This window comes from Ranitomeya imitator, chromosome 6 (assembly GCF_032444005.1).
Source record: "Ranitomeya imitator isolate aRanImi1 chromosome 6, aRanImi1.pri, whole genome shotgun sequence".
Taxonomy (NCBI): Eukaryota; Metazoa; Chordata; class Amphibia; order Anura; family Dendrobatidae; genus Ranitomeya; species Ranitomeya imitator.
The window spans coordinates 501,406,000-501,429,167 of NC_091287.1; the positions used below are offsets into that span (position 1 = coordinate 501,406,000).

A 23,168-nucleotide genomic window follows, 5' to 3' on the forward strand; every position below is an offset into this window, starting at 1 on the left:
CATAGTCATGAAAATACAAAAAAATCTTTAAATGAGAAGGTGTGTCCAAACTTATGGTCTGTACTGTACTATGACTCTGTATTTCAGAGATGCAAAACCTTTGCACATGGCTGCGCAGCCTCTACACCTTATGCGTGGCCTCTACATGTTGCTGTAAGGCCTCTACATATTGTTGCGTTGTCTCGACACGTTACTGTGCGGCCTCTACACCTTGCTGCACGGCCTCTACACCTTGCTGCGCGGCCTCTACACCTTGCTGCACGGCCTCTACACCTTGCTGCGCGGCCTCTACACCTTGCTGCGCGACCTCTACACCTTGCTGCGCGACCTCTACACCTTGCTGCAAGGCCTCTATACATTGCTGGGCAGCCTCTACATGTAATAGAGTGGAGGGTTGAGTATGTCACCACGGAACAGACAGACCAACTGTTGAGAGGTGTTTATTAACAGGAGTAAGATTCTCCTCGCAGGGAGTAAACAGTGGGTTAATAGAGATAAAGCAAACAGTAAACAGTTAAGCGGAATCGCAACGGTTAACGAATGTTCTTGTAACTTATCAGTCCAGGGAGGTCCTGACTGGAGGGTCCTTATTCCAACGTGGGTACAGTCACCAGCAGCGCTTGAGATCCTGAAGTCTCTCCTCTGTCTCCTGGGAACTGGAGACTCCAGGGTTAAGTCTTTGCAGTCTTTTCTCCCAGTGAAGCTGGAAGCAGGAAGTAACACAGCCACTCTGCTGTGAGTGTCTGTATATTAGCCTGGCAGTCTCTCTTTCTGCAGTAGCAATGCTACACACACACTGAGCAGTTTACTTGGCACACTCAGGGGTCCTGGCTTGTCAGTGCGGTCACCGGGGCTGCGCACTTAGGTCACTGTAAGGTGATACGTCTTCTCTGATTATGGAGGCTTCCAAGTCCACACTCTCACATCCAGCCTTCACTACAGCTGGTATCTCAGCCTCAGTCCCCTCATGGGGAGCACTCTCTCATGGGGAGCGCGGTGCTGCAGCCTGCTTTCTCTCTGGTGCGCTGTCCTCTCTGTCTTGCGCGCTCTGCTCTCCCGCTCTTTTCTGACCACACCCCCCTCTCTTCCTCTCTACCCCCAGCAGTCACATGGTCCCTTCTGTCCAGGGCAGAAAGTCTTCCCCCGATAACCCAGCTGTCTAAGTGGTTCCAGGTAAGGAGCAGGGAAAGCAACCTCCTTACATACATGTTGCTGTGCGGCCTTTACATGTTGCTGTGAGACCTCTACACATTGCTGCGCGGCCTTTACATGTTGCTGTGCGGCCTCTACACATTGCTGCGCAGCCTCTACATGTTGCTGTGCGACCTCTACACATTGCTGCGCGGCCTTTACATGTTGCTGTGCGACCTCTATACATTGCTGCGCAGCCTCTACATGTTGCTGTGCGACCTCTATACATTGCTGCGCGGCCTTTACATGTTGCTGTGCGGCCTCTACACATTGCTGCGCAGCCTCTACATGTTGCTGTGCGACCTCTACACATTGCTGCGCGGCCTTTACATGTTGCTGTGCGACCTCTATACATTGCTGCGCAGCCTTTACATGTTGCTGTGCGACCTCTATACATTGCTGCGCAGCCTCTACATGTTGCTGTGCGACCTCTACACATTGCTGCGCGGCCTTTACATGTTGCTGTGCGACCTCTATACATTGCTGCGCGGCCTCTACATGTTGCTGTGCGACCTCTATACATTGCTGCGCAGCCTCTACATGTTGCTGTGCGACCTCTACACATTGCTGCGCAGCCTTTACATGTTGCTGTGTGACCTCTATACATTGCTGCGCGGCCTCTACATGTTGCTGTGCGACCTCTATACATTGCTGCGCAGCCTTTACATGTTGCTGTGCGGCCTCTACACATTGCTGCGCAGCCTTTACATGTTGCTGTGCGACCTCTATACATTGCTGCGCGGCCTCTACATGTTGCTGTGCGACCTCTACACATTGCTGCGCAGCCTCTACATGTTGCTGTGCGGCCTCTACACATTGCTGCGCAGCCTTTACATGTTGCTGTGCGACCTCTATACATTGCTGCGCGGCCTCTACATGTTGCTGTGCGACCTCTATACATTGCTGCGCAGCCTCTACATGTTGCTGTGTGACCTCTATACATTGCTGCGCGGCCTCTACATGTTGCTGTGCGACCTCTATACATTGCTGCGCAGCCTTTACATGTTGCTGTGCGGCCTCTACACATTGCTGCGCGGCCTCTACATGTTGCTGTGCTGGTATGTTCAGGTTTATACTGAATTTATCCACCATTCATATGAAATCGGAGGTATAAAGCTTTACAGAAGAGGAAACCCTATTAGGGGTACGTGGAAAACTGAGCTGACACACGGCCATGTATATCAGGCCTTTACTGTACATTGAATATAATGTTATCATATCGGCAGCGGTAGAGCTTCTTTCTCCACATAATGTAAGCTAAACTGACCCGCCATCTACATGGATGGTGGCGGCAGCCATTAGGAGTCTTCAGATCTCTTCTCCAGGCTACAGAGATATACAGGTCCTTCTCAAAAAATTAGCATATAGTGTTAAATTTCATTATTTACCATAATGTAATGATTACAATTAAACTTTCATATATTATAGATTCATTATCCACCAACTGAAATTTGTCAGGTCTTTTATTGTTTTAATACTGATGATTTTGGCATACAACTCCTGATAACCCAAAAAACCTGTCTCAATAAATTAGCATATTTCATCCATCCAATCAAATAAAAGTGTTTTTAATAACAAACAAAAAAACCAAAAAATAATAATGTTCAGTTATGCACTCAATACTTGGTCGGGAATCCTTTGGCAGAAATGACTGCTTCAATGCGGCGTGGCATGGAGGCAATCAGCCTGTGACACTGCTGAGATGTTATGGAGGCCCAGGATGCTTCAATAGCGGCCTTAAGCTCATCCAGAGTGTTGGGTCTTGCGTCTCTCAACTTTCTCTTCACAATATCCCACAGATTCTCTATGGGGTTCAGGTCAGGAGAGTTGGCAGGCCAATTGAGCACAGTAATACCATGGTCAGTAAACCATTTACCAGTGGTTTTGGCACTGTGAGCAGGTGCCAGGTCGTGCTGAAAAATGAAATCTTCATCTCCATAAAGCATTTCAGCCGATGGAAGCATGAAGTGCTCCAAAATCTCCTGATAGCTAGCTGCATTGACCCTGCCCTTGATGAAACACAGTGGACCAACACCAGCAGCTGACATGGCACCCCACACCATCACTGACTGTGGGTACTTGACACTGGACTTCAGGCATTTTGGCATTTCCTTCTCCCCAGTCTTCCTCCAGACTCTGGCACCTTGATTTCCGAATGACATGCAAAATTTGCTTTCATCAGAAAAAAGTACTTGGGACCACTTAGCAACAGTCCAGTGCTGCTTCTCTGTAGCTCAAAAGTGGCTTTACCTGGGGAATGCGGCACCTGTAGCCCATTTCCTGCACACGCCTGTGCACGGTGGCTCTGGATGTTTCCACACCAGACTCAGTCCACTGCTTCCTCAGGTTCCCCAAGGTCTGGAATCGGTTCTTCTCCACAATCTTCCTCAGGGTCCGGTCTCCTCTTCTCGTTGTACAGCGTTTTCTGCCACATTGTTTCCTTCTAACAGACTTACCATTGAGGTGCCTTGATACAGCACTCTGGGAACAGCCTATTTGTTGAGAAATTTCTTTCTGGGTCTTACCCTCTTGCTTGAGGGTGTCAATGATGGCCTTCTTGACATCTGTCAGGTCGCTAGTCTTACCCATGATGGGGGTTTTGAGTAATGAACCAGGCAGGGAGTTTATAAAAGCCTCAGGTATCTTTTGCATGTGTTTAGAGTTAATTAGTTGATTCAGAAGATTAGGGTAATAGGTCGTTTAGAGCAGGGGTCCCCAACTCCAGTCCTCAAGGCCCACCAACATGTCATGTTTTCAGGATTTCCTTAGTCTTGCCCAGGTAATAATTGCATCACCTGTGCAATGCAAAGGAAATCCTGAAAACATGACCTGTTGGTGGGCCTTGAGGACTGGAGTTGGGGACCTCTGGTTTAGAGAACCTTTTCTTGATATGCTAATTTATTGAGACAGGTTTTTTGGGTTATCAGGAGTTGTATGCCAAAATCATCAGTATTAAAACAATAAAAGACCTGACAAATTTCAGTTGGTGGATAATGAATCTATAATATATGAAAGTTTAATTGTAATCATTACATTATGGTAAATAATGAAATTTAACACTATATGCTAATTTTTTGAGAAGGACCTGTAGTTACAGGCTGATAGGATCTGCAAATCTGAGGGTTATTGGTAAAGCGCAAAGACAGGGATCAGATTCTTGAAATCCTGGCAGCGACATTTTTGCCAACCAATGTCCTACCAGGTTACGTGACTATTATTATGACTGTTTGTTGTTCTCACGCAACCTGGGCCACAGTGTATTGTGCAAAAAAAAAAAAAAAATTAAGCGCGAAGCTTCCTTCTTTCCTCCACAAGGTAACGACATTGCAAATGTCTGCAAGAGTCACCAGCAAATAGAGACAGCCTGGAGGAATGATGGGTGTGTGATAGGATTACAGGTGGGGGAGGGCGAGGACTAACATGGTGAGTACACAAAGCTTTGGAAAGCTGCAAGTCTCCAAGAACGAGGAGCAACATCGCAGAATGAGCGTTAGTAGGATTTTGGGGGTAAAAGGGTAACGACACTTTGGAAAAACTCTTTGACAAGTGACATTTCTTGACCACTGATGTTCCAGGTGTTGAAACGCGTCGGTTACAAAAAACCAAGGGGCAGACAGCGAGCGCAATACAAAGTCTATGAGCGTAGAGCGTGCGCCCCCCGATTACAGCCCCCGATTCCCGCTCGTCTCTCTGAGGTGTGAAGTTTTCTGAAACTGCATTGCCTTTTTGTTTGTTTTTTTAAAGGGTCGTCTGAGATAATAACAATCTGTCCACAATACTGTTAAAATATTTAAACATCACATACACATCTCATGCCCAACGCCGTGTCTTCGGTTTACTTCGGATGCAACCATCAAAGTTCAAATGACGGCTGCAGTCAATCACTGGACAGATGTGATTGGCCGCAGTAGTCATGTGAGGTATGCACAGCTGCAGCCAATCCAAACAGATGACGAGCGTGGAGAATTGGGGATTGCGGCGCTATGAGGGCAGGGATGAAATAGGTGAGTATATCTTATTTACTTATTCTAAGGCCTCATTCAAACAGGAGTAAAATAGACCAAAGACCAAGTGATTTTGGTCAGTTTCATCAGAGTTTGGTCCAGTTTTTTTCATACGTGAAGAAAACAACAACAAAAAAAAGGTCTCCACATTCTCCAATCTAACGGTCTGTGAAAACCAGACTGCACTCGGATGCCATTCGAGTGCTGCCACAAACCTATACTATTGACAATTGAATTGACAATCCCATCAAAAACAGACTTGTCTCTGCGATTTTTTTTACATTCACTAATATATATACAAGTGATATCTGTTAAAAACATGAATAGCCGAAAACTGAGGGCTAACAGTATTGCAGAACGTGGCCAACTTTTTAGTTGGAATAACCCCTTTAAGGTTCACCTTAACCCGAACTTTTATTAAATGAAAACACCTATAAATTTAGCTTTAAAAGTAAGTAACCGCCTTATTTCCAATCCCATCAAATCATTCTTAGGAAGCTGATATCTCGACTCCATCCATTTAAAGAGAATGTCTTACGAAAACAATCCTTGACCACATGCAGTATTGAGGTTTATGGACATGATAGAAGTAGGGGTCCTATTTTAGTTTCGGAGTCCTTTTAAATGTAGGATTATACAGCCATTCTTAAGTGGATTTTCATAGTAAGTACACCAGCCCCACCAGGTCTCAAATATGTGTTTAATAATGTATCCAGCTTGTTTTATGACATCTGGTGTCAGATCTGCTTTGACATGGTCTATTAGGCAGTAGGAGGAACTATTAGACCCCTGTCCCGCTGCACCCGTGCTGTGCCCGCCCCTGCTTTGGTTATTATAAGTTGTATTATCACTGGGGTTGAATTTTTTTTCTCCAGGCATCACTGATGACCAACACTTAGTGTTGTCAGCTATGTTGGAAATGCATTTCCAGAATATAAAACAGTGATTATTTTTTTCTTACCCCAAATATTCTAGATCTGGGGATATTCTAATGCCTGAGGGTGGAAGGCTGGTACCGGGCGGGGGTCACATCACATCTAGTAAAGTGTATTTCCATAAACTATTGAGGGTCTGAGTCCTGGGAGACGCAATAAAACTACCGTCATACATAAAAAAAAATCTAAAATGTTCCCTTTAATCTTTTGCAGCACAGCCCCAGGTTGTCGGCTATTAAGATTCCTATCAAACCAAAGTATCTCGCTATTTCCTACTGCAATTCCCAGCACCATCCTGGGGGCGGATTGTGCGGAGCCGCTGGAAGCTTTACACTATAGGCTGTGTTCACATGTTGCGTTTTTCCAGAGATTATTTTTTATTTTCAGCTTTTTTTTAAAGGCAAATTTTCAGCTGCGTTTCACAGTACCAGCAAAGTGTATGAGATTTCAGAAATCTCAAGCACGCACCTTATTTTTTTTTTTTTTCCTGTTTTGTCAGAAGGGCTTGGTTTTTGCAAAATGCGGCAGGTCACCTCCTTCAGCGTTTTTTTGGGGCGTTTTCGCAGCGTTTTTCACCCATTTGAAAGCAATAGATACTGCAAAAATGAAGCAAAAAAAATCGCAGGTATCGGGTTTTGCTGCCTTTTTGGTGCCAAAACCTGGCGAAGGAGAATCGGATTTTTTTTTTATGCGCTAAACTTTATCAGCATGTACAAGAGACAAATGTACCCTGACAAAAACGCAGCAAAATCGCAGAAAAAATAAGCAAAAGCTAAGCGAAATCTGCTTTTCGTAACCAGCTTAATCGCAGCTGAAACTTGGCATAAAAAAAGCTGCAAAAACGCAATGTATGAACATAGCCTTAAACTTCCTCTTGCGTTGCTAGTTGCCAGTGGTTCACATGCCACACATCGCTATTTATCATGTTATAACTATTTATCTACATTTTCCTGTATTTTACCCAGATTGAATAAGAAATCTATTTAACTAGCAACTGTGATTACTGATCATGCAAAGGTTTTGGGCTTCTTGTTTTTGCGCCCTCTTCTATAGTGTTAGGCATTTGCCCGCATGTGGTTCTACTACATGAAAATGAATAATCAGACTGTAATCCTTCGTCCGCTATGGGGCATTCGACCTTGTAGGATTCTCTTTGGTGGATAAGGAAGTATCTGAGTCAGATTAATACAAGGGTGGTCTTTACTTAGATCTCTCCTGCGGGGGGCACTCAAGAGTGGCGAATACAATAAGGCACAGAGTCTGAACAGTTCGGTTACAGGTCATCAGATATCAGAATGCATATCTATGCATTACTAAATAGATTTATTCGACTTGTATTTATTTTGAAAATCCATGTCAGAGTGGCAGTATGATCCTTTTGGAAAAGTTTAACCCAATTTTCTCCCTGCTAGCCTGACTGTCAGCTCCTCAGTGTCCCTCCTCCCTGCTGAGATCTCACACTGCTCTATATAAGCTGCAGGGGACAGTCAGGCTGGGTGGGTAGAGACTGAATATATTGGACACATGAGCTATATCATTCTATAGATGGACTCATAAACTGATTATCCTAAAGAGCATATCCAGATCTGGGGAAATATATTCACTGTTAGGATTCAGCTCTGCTTGCTGGGTCGATTTGCCTACCTGCGTACCCGCTGAATCCTAACAGGCTATATACTTGTACTACACACTAAAAAACCCACAAAAAGAGCAGTCAAAAAGGTCCCATAAAATTGTAAACTTTATTAAATCCCAATTAAAACAATGTATAAAGCAGGTACAATGGCATGATTGGAGAGATGAATAGTGCCCACAGTGGTCATGGGCAGACTAGAAGGGCAGAATTGGCCACACACACCTGCATAATCAAAAGTCTATACCAAATTATGGCACATAGTCGTTTTCCAATAATGGCAGTACAGATACATATCAATAATACTAACGGGATATAACCTCATGGTACATACCTATGGAATGCAGGAGTGGGAGGTCAAAAGCTCAACCCCGACGCGCGTTTCGGAGTGGCAAAGACTCCTTCCTCAGGGGGCGTATTGTATTACACACTGTTAGGCTTTGGCAAACTCCAGTGCTTGCTGAAAATTTCCCCAGGGTTGGAAAACCCCTTTAATTTGAGGATTATACAGCCTTCCACTAAATACAATTCAACTAATGGCTGGTTAACAATCTGCGGCATTAAACGACCGCCGATTGGCCACAAGTCTCCTGATCTGCAATCGTTTAGTAGCTTGGTTACACAGGCAGACTGCGTTTTATATGTGACACAGAAAGATCAGTGTTCAGTGTGCATAGACTGCCCTTGTTCTCGGCAGCTCAATTCCTGTTTATACTGGACAATACGCTGCCGAGAGTAATACGTTTTCAGTAAGCCAAAAGACGATTTAACCCCACGAACGGCCGTTCTGCTCGTTTGTTGAGTGATTAGCAACCTGTTTACACTGCACAATTATTGGGAAACGAGTGTTCCTGAGTTTTGCGCAATGAAAAATTTGTGACACAAGAACCTCCAGACTGTGATTCTATACTTGAGCTCAGCCTTATGGGTCATGCAGATGGCGGCTGTCGCTGTAGGATAATAGGTGGGAAGCCTCCTTCTCAGTCCAGTTTGACTCCTGGTCATAGCTACTTGAATGTTAAGACGCACGGCCGCCACAGGTCTTAAGGTCCTCAGCAGTGGCGCCAAAGACTCTATGTAGTGAGACTATTGCCTTACATCATATGATGCGCTGGCTCAATATTGCACCCACTGTGCCTGTATGCGATGGCCAGACCCTAGGACCATGATGCACAGCTTATCAGAGTAACTAGTCCGGAACATAACCAGGGGGACCCGTCTACTCCTTTCAGGACAACCAACAGGCAATGTAGTGCACCAATGTTGTTGTGATCAGCCAACGATCTACCGTGTATTTGAGTCTTTCCTATCTTCCCTGGTGGCAGGTGACAAGAAAAAAGAGGAATTGGACATGTTGGCTTACAATAAGTCTAATCAGGGGTGCACCAGGGAATGAAGAGGTAGCGATCGTACCCTGATCCCCAAGGGGGTCCAAAGGCCTCAATGTAAGAAAAACACCAATATTGATGATGGACCAGACAAGTACAGGGGCCATGTTACAGATTTTGCATGCCTACAGAAATAGCTGTCAATCACTGACTAAGACCACCCACTGGACTCCAAAGGCCAGAATGAGTCAGGCAATAAATTACAAATTATACTGACTTTTTGCCTATAAAACCATATAAATGTTTGATACCTGCAGATCAAACTGCATATTCGTGACAGGTTCACTTTACTTCATGTGTATGACCATCTCCCCTACATCTTAGGCATTGAAAAAGGAGTACCTTCGTGCTATAGCACATGACGGGTGTTCTGATGGAGGGCGCTCCTTCGCTTTGCATAGGTTATATGTGAATATAATGGGAAAGCAAACACATTGCATCATCTATGCTGTGCTGCCACAATGGCTATGAAAATAAGGGGCGGCTTATAGGGTAAAGGCTATGCTGTGGTCAGAGGGTAATGCTGCGTGTCACATGAAATGCACAACTACCCCCAGGGAAATATTTCCTAAACAGTCTTATAGTCTAATGTCGCGGTCTCCATTACTCTGAGGACATATCACTTGATCCGATGTAGTTATATAAGCATAAGCCTCAGATACACATCAGCCCGGCTTCAGTATTACACATAGACTATTATCCAGCACCTGCACAATGGACGGCTGCAAAAACCTTATACCCTGCCAAGTTCTGTAAAAATTATATAATGCCAGAAACGAGGGATGGCTAGATTGGCATTGAAATAACCAGCGGATGTTAAGGTAACACACACGATCAGTGTCAGACTGGGGTGATACTGGCTCTGGGGGCCCACTGTTCAGCTACATGCAAATATTACATTAATAATTCACGATAATCATGATTGATAAGATGCCGCCTTTGTCTGTACGCAGTGATTCATGTTTATTGTGCCAAGTATTGCTCATATAGGAGTATGAGTGTATGAGAGGCCCGCCGGGAAATTCACCAGCTCTCCTATGGGCCAGTCCAAGCCTGCATGCGCTAGATTAAAGTGGGCCACACCTGCCGATTTAGGTGAGACTGGATGACCATCTGTTGTGTATGGAGGCATTTACACTTTCCCCAAATATGTGACTTCCATGTCGCTGAGTGTACACGTGCTTAGTATCATGAGCGGAGAGTAAACCACTGAGTCACTGGTGGTTGCTATGGTAGCCATGGGGCCTAACACATACAGAACCTGACAACTAAATTTACTGGGAATGGACCAAATTTTGAGAAGCAAACCTGAACTGAAAGGGGATGGGATTTGTGTAAACCCTGTTCCAAACTCGATGTTCTTGAGTGTCGTTTGAGGATGTTACTTGGTGTGTTGGTGGTGTTCCTTGGTATGGGGCTGTTAACCCCACAAAAATGGTGGTAATCATGCCAAAGGCCTGGACACACAATCGTTCAGCCGATAGCTATCTCGCCTGACTTCGCCATGCGCAGCTTCCTGTGTTCCCTTTGAGAGAGTCATTGCCAGAATCTTCTCCTCAATACCAAACAGGAGGCTCAGGCACTGAAATTCAACAGGCTGGATCATTCTAACCCCCAACCTCATCTGTCTTGAAAAAGTCAAGGGGCTCTCCATACATATGCTGAAATCACCAAGTTTAGCAAACTTTTAACTAATGTGTGTTTATTATTATTATACATTTTTATAGCGCCATTTATTCCATGGCGCTTTACATGTGAAAAGTGGGTAAGTATAGACGAATACAATAAACATGAGTAAAAAACAAGGCACTAACAGGTACAGAAGGAGGGAGGACCCTGCCCGTGAGGGCTCACAGTCTGCAGGGGATGGGTGAGGTTACACTAGGAGAGGGTAGAGCTGGTTGTGCGGCGGTTCAGTAGGTTGAGGATCACTGCAGGCTGTAGGCTAGTCGGAAGAGGTGGGTCTTCAGGTTCTTTTTGAAGGTTTCTATAATAGGTGAGAGTCTGATGTGTTGTGTTAGTGAGTTCTAGAGTATGGGGGAAGCGCGGGAGAAGTCTTGGAGGCGTTTGTGGGAAGAAGAGATACGAGGGGAGTAGAGAAGGAGATCTTGTGAGGATCGAAGGTTGCGTGTAGGTAAGTACCGGGAGACCATGTCACAGATATATGGAGGAGCCTGGTTGTGGATGGTGTTGCATGTCATAGTAAGGGTTTTGAACTGGAGTCTATGGATGATAGGAAGCCTGTGAAGGCCTTGGCATAGTAGGGGAGAGGCTGGGGAATAGCGGGGAGATAGGTAGATTATTCGGGCAGCAGAGTGTAGGATGGATTGGAGTGGTGCCAGAGTGCTAGAGGGGAGGCCAGAGAGTAGGAGGTTGCAGTAGTCAAGGCGGGAGATGATAAGGGCATGCACTAGTGTTTTTGTGGTTTAGTTGTTGAGGAATGCGCGGATACGGGAAATATTTTTTAGTTTGAGACGGCAGGAGGAGGCAAGGGCTTGGATATGTGGCTTGAAAGAGAGGGCAGAGTCGAGGATCACCTCATGGCTAACACTATAGTACTCCTAAAATGCCCTGCCAAAGTTTTACAGTGACAGTACTGAAGAGATTGTGAATACATGGTGAACTGAAGTCCCCCGAATAGGGCTAAACAAACAAAAAAATGTTGAATAAAATGTTGAAAAATATTTAATTAAATACAAACATAAACCCGCACATAAATAGTATTGCTGCTTCCATGAACTATAAAGTTTTTATGTTATATCATCCACATACCATGAATGTTATAGAGGCCAAAACTGCCTGTGGTTTATAAGTATCACAATTTACATGTATACAGGGGTATCTCCGCCATTATATTTGCCCTTTTGCAGTTCGATCTTAGCGTATGGGAGTCGTGCCAACCAGTGCATGAGACATTTATTATAGTGTATGCCAAAACTGGAGGGCTTTGTAGCTCGAATCTACGCCATCTTGTAGATTTGATTTTCTTAAAACCTAATTAAGAGGCACGTGACTCTTAATCCAAGTGGGCTTATGGTTCAAGATTGACATGAAACTTCTGTCTTGGCAAATTTTCCTTTTTATTCTGTGAATAGGTGTGATTTAGAGGAAAAGTTGCTCAAAATGCAAAGAAAAAGTGCACCATATTGTGCTAAAATTTAGGAGTGAAAATTGGTGCAAAGTAAGGTAACGAAATAGTTGATGTAAAGTTAAACCCCTCCATGAGCATTAGAGTAATGTAGGCCAAGCTGGGAATACAACCAAGGGGTTTGGCCGACGGACTAATATATATGGGACCCCCTGTCAGATGGGGGGAACATAAGCATCCGGCCTGTTCGATTTCGGGGTGATGATGGTTTTGTTTTCTCCAAGATCAGCCACCGCCAGAGACATCTGGCAGCGTCTCTCTCATAAAGAAAACAGGAGATGACTGCCGACCGAACGATTGGCCAAATGATCGACAGCTATCTAATGTGTAGGGGAGGCTTTGTACAAAAGTGTCTAAAAATGTGCAAAATTATCATCCAACATGATCCAGTGTGTCAATATTGGACAGGATTGGGGGAGGGGGTGTTTTCCAGTGTTTCGGCACAACCACTAGGGGCTCGAGTCCATTTGTACGCGTGCAATAATGGGTTAATTATAAACAATGCACATTCTTTCCTCTCCTTCCTGCTTTACGGTCATGATGTAAACGCCTTACCCTCCGTAGATGTTCATCTTATAAAAAAAAAATAGAACTTTTCTTCATTGCCAGCCACGCACCCCTGTGTATACAGGTGATATCTATATACAGGTGATTTCTCTACATAGATTTAACCCCTTCCCTTGCAATGCGTCTCTGCAGCAGCGTACATGGGAAGGGACATAGGACAACACTGACCTGTGTGACTTCTCCACAAGAGGTGGAGATTGGGGAGGAGAGACCTGGGGGCGTAGCTGTCTACCTGTCTCTCACCTTTCTGGCTGGGCTGGGAATGAAAGAAAAAAAAAAAAGTCAAAGGAGGGGGGAGGGGTGGAAGGTAGAGAGGAAAAAAAAAAAAAGAAGAATTACCAGTAGCACTTGTTCTGCCATCTCTTTCCCTTCCACACACCTTTACCTGCACAGACTTGAAAGTCCAGTTCCACCAGGGAGCTAGGGAGAACATAAAGGGAGAGTTCATTGGATCAAACATGTCACAAGAGACGGACAAGTAAGTGATCATACTGGTTTTGGGATCTGGTGGCAGTGAGAAGCTGGGAAAGTTTTTTTCATTCCTCTTTTTTTCCTTGCGGTTGGATTGATCTTATGAGAGCCCCCTAACTTGTACTCTCCTTCATCACAAACTTATCTGCAACCATGCTGCTTTAAAAAAAAAAGAAGTTTTTATGACTTTTTTTTTTTTTTTGTTTCTTTTTTTCTTCTTTACCTGGAGAGTTTCATGGAGGCCGCTGAGCTGGAAAAGGGCCCAGGAAGGGAGAGGGAGAGAGATTGGCTCTTGTGTGGAAGTAACAAAAGACTTTTCTTTAGCTGGACTAGGAGCCCTACTCTGTGACCGGTGGGCTCTGGTGGGAGAGGCATTCATAGGACTTGTAGTGCATCTTTCTTCCTTGTAGTCAGTCCATCTCAGTAATGACAAATGGGATGTGTCCCTATGGCTGCCACTATTTTAGTTAACCCTTTTATAGTACAAAGTAGGACAGCACATCTTATTTAATTAAAAAAAAATTCTAAAAAAAGGCATGTCGGTAATGTTTTAATATTTTTATCATTTTTTTTTATATACATGACTGAAATGATTGTCTTTTTATCACCTTTTTTTTCTATAAAAGCATTTGTGTAACATTCTGTGATAAAATGTCATAGATTGACAGCCGGGAGAGACCCGGTGATACATCTCAGCTACTAATATCTTCGGCACGGTTTTGACATAACCTGTTCTAACCATCCACTACTTTTTCCAGTAAACCTACTATATCATATATTTTGGATCTCACATTGTCTGATCATTTTTGGATGCATACAGTCCCTGGATTCCTGAGGGTCTATTGTTGTGCCATATGCTACTTGGTACCTGACCACAAGATGGGTGGCTTTTCAGGAGGTCCTCTCATGGTTTAGTCTTTGGTACAGCTGGAGAACTGTTGATGACCCAAGTCTTGTCTATCGTGACATATGATACCATGTAGCAGGTTCTTGTCACTTATAGTCCACCAATTTTTGTGCCGAGAGATATTTTTTTTGATATATGATCTGTATGGAGGGTGGCTTCGTTGTCCATCCTTGGGTAAGTTTGGGAAGATTTGTGCTGCTCATTCGGTGCCCCAGGCAGATAGACTGTTTGTCTATGAGACAAGTTGGGACATTCAGTCTCCAGAGTCTTGTCTTTCATCTCATTAAGATTGTCTTTTCATGCCCTGATTTGCTATTGTTCTTGGCTCAGGAATTAATGATGGACAAGCGCATTGAATGGACATTACCAATGGTGTAAAAACCCTTGCTGACTCTCAGATAAGCGCCACAAATAACTCTTTGTTAAGTTTCTTGGCTAAGTCAATAGAGGTGAAGTTTTCCCCCAAAAATACAATTGGACTTAATCCAGGGATTGTAATTTGCAATAACGGGTCCACCCATCGCAGCTATAAAGTGCTTCAGGCATCAACATAGGACTTCTGATATGCTGCAGCTCACTATAGCAAGCCTAGGCAAGTTGTACATCAACCTCTCAGGCATGACACAGGGGAGAGATAAAGCAGCTATCCTGTTTGTGAATAAAATATTTGCATTTGATTTATTCCGTGGGATCATCAATTTCGCAATACCCCTTGAAGGGGTTGTCATTGTTTTAACTTTTTCAATATTTTTTTTTTTAAGAAAAGTTCCCAGATTATAAATTGGAGAGGAAACTAGGGAACCGAAAAATAGGAATACAAAAAACACAATACTGTGTGAAGCGCGTTGAAAATAAACCGTATTAACACGTTATCTGTCTCTTCAAATTTTCGTTTGGATTCTCACTAATAGCGCAGAAAACCCATTTCTTCTTTCTCGAAATGTCAGATTATAAATTGAGCAACAGGATTTCCAGCAATTAGACATTGTTCACGCCACTTTTTTGGGGGGCAGGACTTGATATATCCATTTCTACTGTAAAAAAAATGTATTTAAATACATAAGTCTGTATTTACATAGAATATAATGGGGGAAAAAAGTATGCCTTATGGGTTTCTGTTTGACATACGTTTGTGCACATATTCATTTCGGTCTTTTACATGATGCAAAAAGCCGTTTACTGCACTTTTTCATCTTTAAAAAAAAAAAAAAAAGGATGAAAAATGGATCCATTTTTTTTTAAACACTGTAGTTTATGGAAGATGTATGGAAAAGTATTGTATGCATCCATTTTTTAATTTTTCTAGAAAATAAGTGACGTGATCGCCTGACACTACCCCATGTCATTTAAAAATATTGGATTCATTTTAAATTAAAAAAAAAAAAACACACGGATGCAAAATATATTAAAAATGCAGACATGCTTTAACCCCTTAATGACCGCCAATACGTCTTTTAACTGACCTGAGATATAAGAGAATAGCCTCCCCATACAGATGACAATCCAGCATCTGTCGGTTGTACACTATAGCTGACAACTTGCTGTACCAGCTACGATCAGTATTTGCACCATCTAAATCTGTTTAACCCCTTAGATGCTGCTGTCAATAGTGACTACATCATTATAAATGGTTAACAGAGTGTGGGGGCTTCCTCTTTATCCCAATTGGTGCCCTCAAATCATGATTGTGTGGTCCTGATGTTTGCGATGGCAATTCATGACCAAATAGCGACCTTAGAGTCTGACGGCTGTAGTAATCTGTTCAGAAGTTAGAGGCATTTAGGTGGTAAAAATGCACATTTTCATTTCTGTCATACCACTTTGCATTAATTCCTGTAAAGCACCTGAAGGGTTAATAAACTACCTGACAGCAGTTTTCAATATGTTTAGGGGTGCTGTTTTTAAAATGGTATCTCGTTTGTGGGTTTCCCAATATATGGGACCCCTAAAGTCACTTCAAACATGGATAAGTCCCTAAAAAAATAAATTTTGTAAATTTCTTTGAAAAAATGAAAAATTGCTGCTACATTTTTAAACCTACTAAAATGCTAACAAAATAAAATAACATTTTACAAATGGTGCTGATGTAAAGCCGACATGTGGGAAATGTTATTTATTAATGGTTTGCTGTTGTATGACTATCTGGATTAAAGGGATAATCATTCAAATTTAGAAAATTGCTAATTTTTTAACATTTTTCTCAAATTTTTGATATTTTTTATAAATAAACACAAAAAATGTTGAACAAAATTTACCATTATCATAAAGTATAATGTGTCACGAAAAAACAATCTCAAAATCACTGGGATTTGTTGAAGCGTTGCAGAGTTATTACCACATAAAGTGACACTGGTCAGATTTAAAAAATTTGGCTCGGTCACTAAGGGGTTAAAATACATCAGTTTTACAACAAATTAGTTTTTGTTTTTTTTACAATATAGAAAAGTGACGCTGCTAAAAAATGACAAAAATGTGATGTGAAGCAGGCCTTAGCTGGAAGAAAGTGTTCAGTTATTTTACAGCGCCCCCACAGGATACATGAAACATTACACAGGGCACACAGAAATGAATGGGTTGTCCGTGTAATGAAAGGATGTCAGATTTTTCAGAGTGAGGGACACACTTTTGTAGCCCTTCTACTTTCTAAAGCCCCTACTACATGTTAGATATCTGTCAGCCAAACAACGGTTCCGGTGATCATTTGGTTGGCAGTTATCTCGGCTGTCTCTCCAATATACAGGAGAACTCGCTATGCCAAGTGATCCTGTGTTCTCTATGAGAGAAAAGCTGCCAGGACCCTCTGACTTTGCCTCATTTGTTAGAAAACAAAAGTCAAAATCGGACACGCCGGATCCGACATCATCTGTCTGGAGCTCCATACACATAAGTCCACATCAGTTAGTCTAATATTTATGGAAGTCTTTATAGTGATGAGTATCAAGTAGAGAGGCACTACTACATACACAAGGCATAGACATGAGGCATTGATGCTGACCTATCACCCCATGATACAAGTATTCAAGGTGGGGAGAGGAGGTCAAGTTTACTTGGCTAGAAAAAAAGCCTTCAGCATTAGGCCGGCCTCACACTCAGCGTATAAAAATGCGGTCCGTATTATACGGCCGTAATACGCCACAAAATTCAAAAAATGGTGATCCGTAAGTACTCCGTAGGCAGGGTGTGTCAGCGTATTTTGTGCATGGCATCCTCCGTATGTAATCCGTATGGCATCCGTACTGCGTGGTTTTCTCGCAGGCTTGCAAAACCAACATACGAACATACAATGGATCCATGTGCTCAACAAAATCGTAAAAACATATATATATATATATACATATATATACACCGGTAATTCAATAGCCGGCTTTTGCTATCTCCTTCTCACTCGAACCCGACATGATATGAGACATGGTTTACATACAGTAAGCCAACTCATATCCCTTTTTTTTTTTTGCATATTCCACACTACTAATGTTAGTAGTGTGTATGGGCAAAATTTGGGCGCTCTAGCTATTAAATGAAAGGGTTAAATCGTGGAAAAAATTGGCGTGGGCTCCCGCGCAATTTTTTCTGCCAGAGTGGTAAAGCCAGTGACTGAGGGCAGATATTAATAGCCTGGAGAAGGTCCATGGTTATTGGGCCCCCCCAGCTAAAAACCTTTGCCCCCAGCCACCCCAGAAAAGGCACATCTGGAAGATGCGCCTATCCTGGCACTTGGCCACTCTCTTCCCATTCCCGTGTAGCGGTGGGATATGGGGTATTGAAGGGTTAATGTCACCTTGCTATTGTAAGGTGACATTAAGCCAGATTAATAATGGAGGCGTCAATTATGACACATATCCATTATATTAATCCAATAGTATGAAATGGTTAAAAAACACACACACACATTATTACAAAGTATTTTAATGAAATAAATACACAGGTTTTTGTAATATTTTATTATACTGGTAATCCACCTGAAGACCCTCGTTCTGTAAAAAAGGTAAAATAAAAAAACAACAATATCCCAAACCTTCCGTCGTTCTGTCACGTCCCAAGATGTACATCCATCTGAAAGGGTTAACTAATTTTACAAGCAGAAGCTCTGCTAATGCAGCTGTGCTCCTGCCTGTAAAACCCCTGGGAATGAATGGAATGTAGGTGAATGACCTGAAGTTACCTTCAGTTGCGGTGATGCGCCCTCTGCTGGATGTCCTCATATGAACTCGAGCCTGGGTGATCCAGCGACGAAATAAAGTTCTGGCCTTCTAGCTCCGACCAGCGATGTCACAACAGGATCCTGATCGCTGCTGCATGTCAAACACAACGAGATCGCTCTCCAGGACGCTGCAACGTCACGGATCGCTATCGTTATCGTTGTTAAGTCACTCAGTGTGAAGGTACCTTAACAATACTGCTCCCTTGGGGGTCAGTGGCAATGGCCTGGATGTGGAGGAGATGGACAAGGAAGCAGGAGAGGCCATCATAGTTAACAGCAGATCGTGTTTTATTGACATAGAAGATGAAAAGGCAGAACATATAATTGGCATCAGATTGCCTGGTATTCACATTTGAATTTGATAGTTTTCATTCAGATGGTTACACATGGCCCTACGTTACAGCTCTTCTCCAACATAGTCTCACAGTCATATAAATCCATAGAATCTTTCTGTGATCTGTGTGGCTGAAGCAATTACCTTTTTACAGATGCTCCCATGAGGCAAGAAATATAATTCCTTCTCTAAATCTTCCACCACTGTTACTGGGTGACCTTGTCCAGCCCACAGCAGTCTCAGGGCTACCAGTAACTGCTCAGCGGAGCTTCACAACTCTGCTCCTGTTTGGGCTTTTGTCACTTTTACTGAATCCATGTTCTGACAGATCCTTCTGCTGTCCAGCTGATGCTCCCTGTGCTGTAATTACAGGCACTCAGGTATACTAGGCCGAAACAGCCCCTTATATAACTGAAGTAACTTCTTGAGATTCCCACTAATTGCTAACCCTTTCGTTACAAAAACTCCTACAGCTAGCAATAGTTTTCGCAGTCCACTTATGAATAAATGCAGCAGCTGAAAAATTGATCAACATGAGGTGCAGAGTAGACGACCGTATTTTCAGTCTGAGTGCAATCCCACAAAACATCTGATCACACTCAGACCAATGTTATCCTACGGGGCCATGCACAGAATTTTGCAAATTTGCATCGCATTCGGCCATACAAGTCACAAGTCAATGAATTTACCAAAAACCTCATACTGTACCCACATGACATCTGAAATCAGACTGATTTTCATAGACTGAAAGAATGGAGAAGATGGAGAAATCTTTTTTTTCCATCTTTTCTACATCTGAGAAAATCAGGTCACACTATGACAGTATCAGATTGGTGTTCCAAGGGCCCACCAGTAACCAACTCCAGGGCCCCACTTTTCATCTTCATGCAAACAGTCTCGGACTGGCCCATAGGAGAACAGGGAAATGCCCTGGTGGGACCTTGTGGAGCTCTGGGCCCCCAACCCCACTGTATGGGCAGTACTTGGCATAATTCACTCGATTCACTCTGTAGAGTAAAAAGCAGCATCTGATCATTCATTAACCAAACAACCCAGTGTATTACTATATAGAGATATAGGTACTTTTTTGAACAAGGGTAGTGTGATATTTGCATGCAGGTGAAAAGTGGGCCCCACAAAGTCAATGTTGCTGGTGGACCCTTGTCACCCCAGTCTGACACTGCATGCAAATGTGACATTTTTCTCAATCACAAATTTCTATAACAATGACCTTGGTAGATTGGTAAATGAATATGATGCCGCCTTTGTCTATATATAGTAATTCAAGTATATTTTTGCCAAGTACTGCTCATATAAGAGGGTGGTGGCCCACCGGAGGATTCTCCTGTTCTCCTGTGGCCAGTGCAAGCCTCCACTATGCTTTGTGTGATCACCATAATCTGCCCCTTCTCGCCTATGAGAGAACATATGGCGGTGTGACCCTAGCCTAACATATTACAATTATCATATGATCTTCAGAGGGTGCTGATCATTCTTCCACTCTCTTCCACAACTAGACAAATCTGCTCTCACCACCTTGTGACCTGAAGTTCTCCCACATTCCTACCTACTAGATTATTAGCATATTTCTATCATTTTTAATGGACGTGAACAGTCATTCACGAGCTTTCACTGTGAGATGAATGACATACCATCCATATGAATAAGCAGCCTCCTAGGAGTAGTCAGGAGAACAGATTATCGCCGCTGTGTTCCTGTGATCGGTTTCTCATGATCCCTTGCTTCATGTTGAGTAGGACACCTGTTCCTGAACAAGATATCTCTGTGTTTGTGTAAGTGAATGCTGAGATTTGTAATCTGAATCGACAATGCGGCTCAGCGCTCCGGGAATCATATTGTCTTGGTTCAGATAAATTCGAGTGGTGATTCAGCTTGAGAGCAGATGATGGTGTTAGATGGGCATTTGGCTGGTTATATGGGTACTTGAGCCTCAGAGCAGGATATGGATCCTGCATATCAATGGGTGTATGTACTACAAGTGACATTAAGTAACTATAAATGGAGGAATTAGCCAAGAAGACTGCAAATGATCGATTTTTATTTTCACCGAGTTGAGACTTTGAGAGAAAAGAACATGGAAAAACTAATGACGTGGTTGTTTCAAAGTGTGGAAACCAAACAATGTTCTGACCACAGTCACCACTTGTGTTTCTTCTATTGTTTGCTAATTACACAGGTCTACAAAAATACTTTTTGTAAACATCGCAGGTGACTTCGTACTTTTCTGAGTCATCTTTTTGTCCCGATTTAAAAAAAAAAAAAAAATGTTTATAGTTTTTCTGTAGCATGTATAGTTTCCATGGAGCAGCATCATTATTATAAGGTATAGGAAATATACAGGTGACATTAAGAAAACGGTAATCTACATATCAGAAAAAAATGCTTCACTTTCAAAACTGTTTTTTTATTGAACCAAAATAATTTCACATGCAAAATAGAAACCAAAATATGAGCAGAAATTAAAAGTGCTTGACATTAGAATTGAGAGTCCTCAGTGGTTGATACCTTTTAATGGCTAACTGAAAAGATGGTAATAAATTGCAAGCTTTCGAGACTACATACGTCTCTTCATCAGGCAAAGACTAGAACAAATTCTGAAGAATCACATATTTATGCACAACATACCCTAATCACAGGACAATAAAACAATCCTTATCTAAGCATTGGCCCAATATTTATGGACGTAACTGTTTATCACCCATGGTAATTCTGTTTCATGTCACCTGGCTTATCCATGGTTTTTTTCCCCCATTTTTTTTTTTCTATACTATGTTGTGCATAAATATGTGATTCTTCAGAATTTGTTTTAGTCTTTGCCTGATGAAGAGACCTGTGTAGTCTCGAAAGCTTGCAATTTGTTACCATCTTTTCAGTTAGCCATTAAAAGGTATGAACCACTGAGGACTCTCAATTCTAAATATTTTTCTATCTACTGGCTAACACGGTACCAAGATATATATCTTTCCTGTGACATTAGACTGTGGTTGATACAATTTTTCAGGGTTGTCCCTATATAACATCCAACAGTAATCTGCCATCATTGAGTCATTCCAAAAACCCTGGTAGCGGTGTTCCATTACTTTAATGTCCTGGTGAAACCGCTCGCCTTGTTCATCGCTTACATCCCCAAGATTTTGAGGGAATAAATCTAAATGTGAATGCAAAAGTGCTCTTTCAGAGACATGGGACATCCAAGACACTGGTATGCATTTAATAGTTCCTCAACACCTGCAACATATTCTGGAGATTTTTTTTTTCCTAAGAAGTTTTCGCAGATCCACTTGGAGCTTTTCCAAGATCTCAATTCCTTATCATTTAGAGTTCCTTCCAACACATCATCTCTCATAAGTTCTCTGATCTGAGGACCAACAAACACCCCTCCCTTCAGATTTGCTGGTGAAATGCTGGAGAATTTCTGTGAAATGTCAAATCAAACAGTAGAGTAAGTTCAGTTCAGTGGTGGTGACAAACTAAAGGTACCTTCACACTCAGCGACGCTGCAGCGATACCGACAACGATGTCGATCGCTGCAGCGTCGCTGTTTGGTCGCTGGAGAGCTGTCACACAGACAGCTCTCCAGCGACCAACGATGCCGGTAACCAGGGTAAACATCGGGTTACTAAGCGCAGGGCCGCGCTTAGTAACCCGATGTTTACCCTGGTTACCATCGTAAAAGTAAAAAAAACAAACACTACATACTTACCTTCCGCTGTCTGTCCCCGACGCTGTGCTTTCCTGCACTGATTGTGAGCACAGCGGCCGGAAAGCAGAGCGGTGACGTCACCGCTCTGCTTTCCGGCTGGCCGGCGCTCACAGCTCATATCGCTAGCCAGGACGCTGCAACGTCACAGATTGCTAGCGATATCGTTCAGTGTGATGGTACCTTAAGAAAAAAAAAAATGTGATGAGCCGAGACTATATGTAGATATTTCTCCAGAGATGACAGAGGCAGCTGGTATTTAGAACTGATTTTACTGGAGGTAATCTGGTAGATAACTATATACAGTTGTGAGGTAAACAGGTCAGTTTATTCCTTAGGCTAGGTTCACATTGCGTTAGTGCAGTCCGTTCAACGCATACGTTAAACGGACTACGTTAACGCAAGTGCTGAAAAAGATCGCGTTTATGCGATCGCGCTAGCGCAGATGCTCTATCTGTGCTAGCGGTGACGGACCCGAAAACGCTGCAGACTGTGTCCGAGGGTCCGTCACAGAATGACGGCACATCGCTAACGCATGCCGATTATGACATGCGTTAGCAATGCGCTACATAATGGCAGTTAATGGGTGCGCTAACGCATCCGTTACATAGCGTTAGTGCCGTTATGTAACGGATGCCGTCAGCGCATTGCCATTAACGCAATGTGAA

The 23,168-nt window shown here is 42.9% G+C and overlaps 2 protein-coding genes across 2 annotated transcripts in view; one reads left to right on the forward strand and one right to left on the reverse strand.

The window, feature by feature from the left end:
* LOC138641498 (speriolin-like protein) overlaps positions 1–13,054 on the reverse strand; it is a 149,951-nt gene extending 136,897 nt beyond the window's left edge. The window contains exon 1 of the mRNA XM_069728988.1: positions 13,035–13,054. The gene's annotated coding sequence lies outside the window, so the exon portion shown is untranslated. The remainder of the gene's footprint in view (positions 1–13,034) is intronic.
* Positions 13,055–13,212: 158 nt separating this feature from the next.
* Positions 13,213–23,168, forward strand: part of GRHL2 (grainyhead like transcription factor 2) — a 92,062-nt gene continuing 82,106 nt past the window's right edge. Inside the window, exon 1 of the mRNA XM_069731715.1 lies at positions 13,213–13,344. Coding sequence (XP_069587816.1) covers positions 13,325–13,344 — 20 coding nt within the window. The 5' untranslated portion in view covers positions 13,213–13,324. The remainder of the gene's footprint in view (positions 13,345–23,168) is intronic.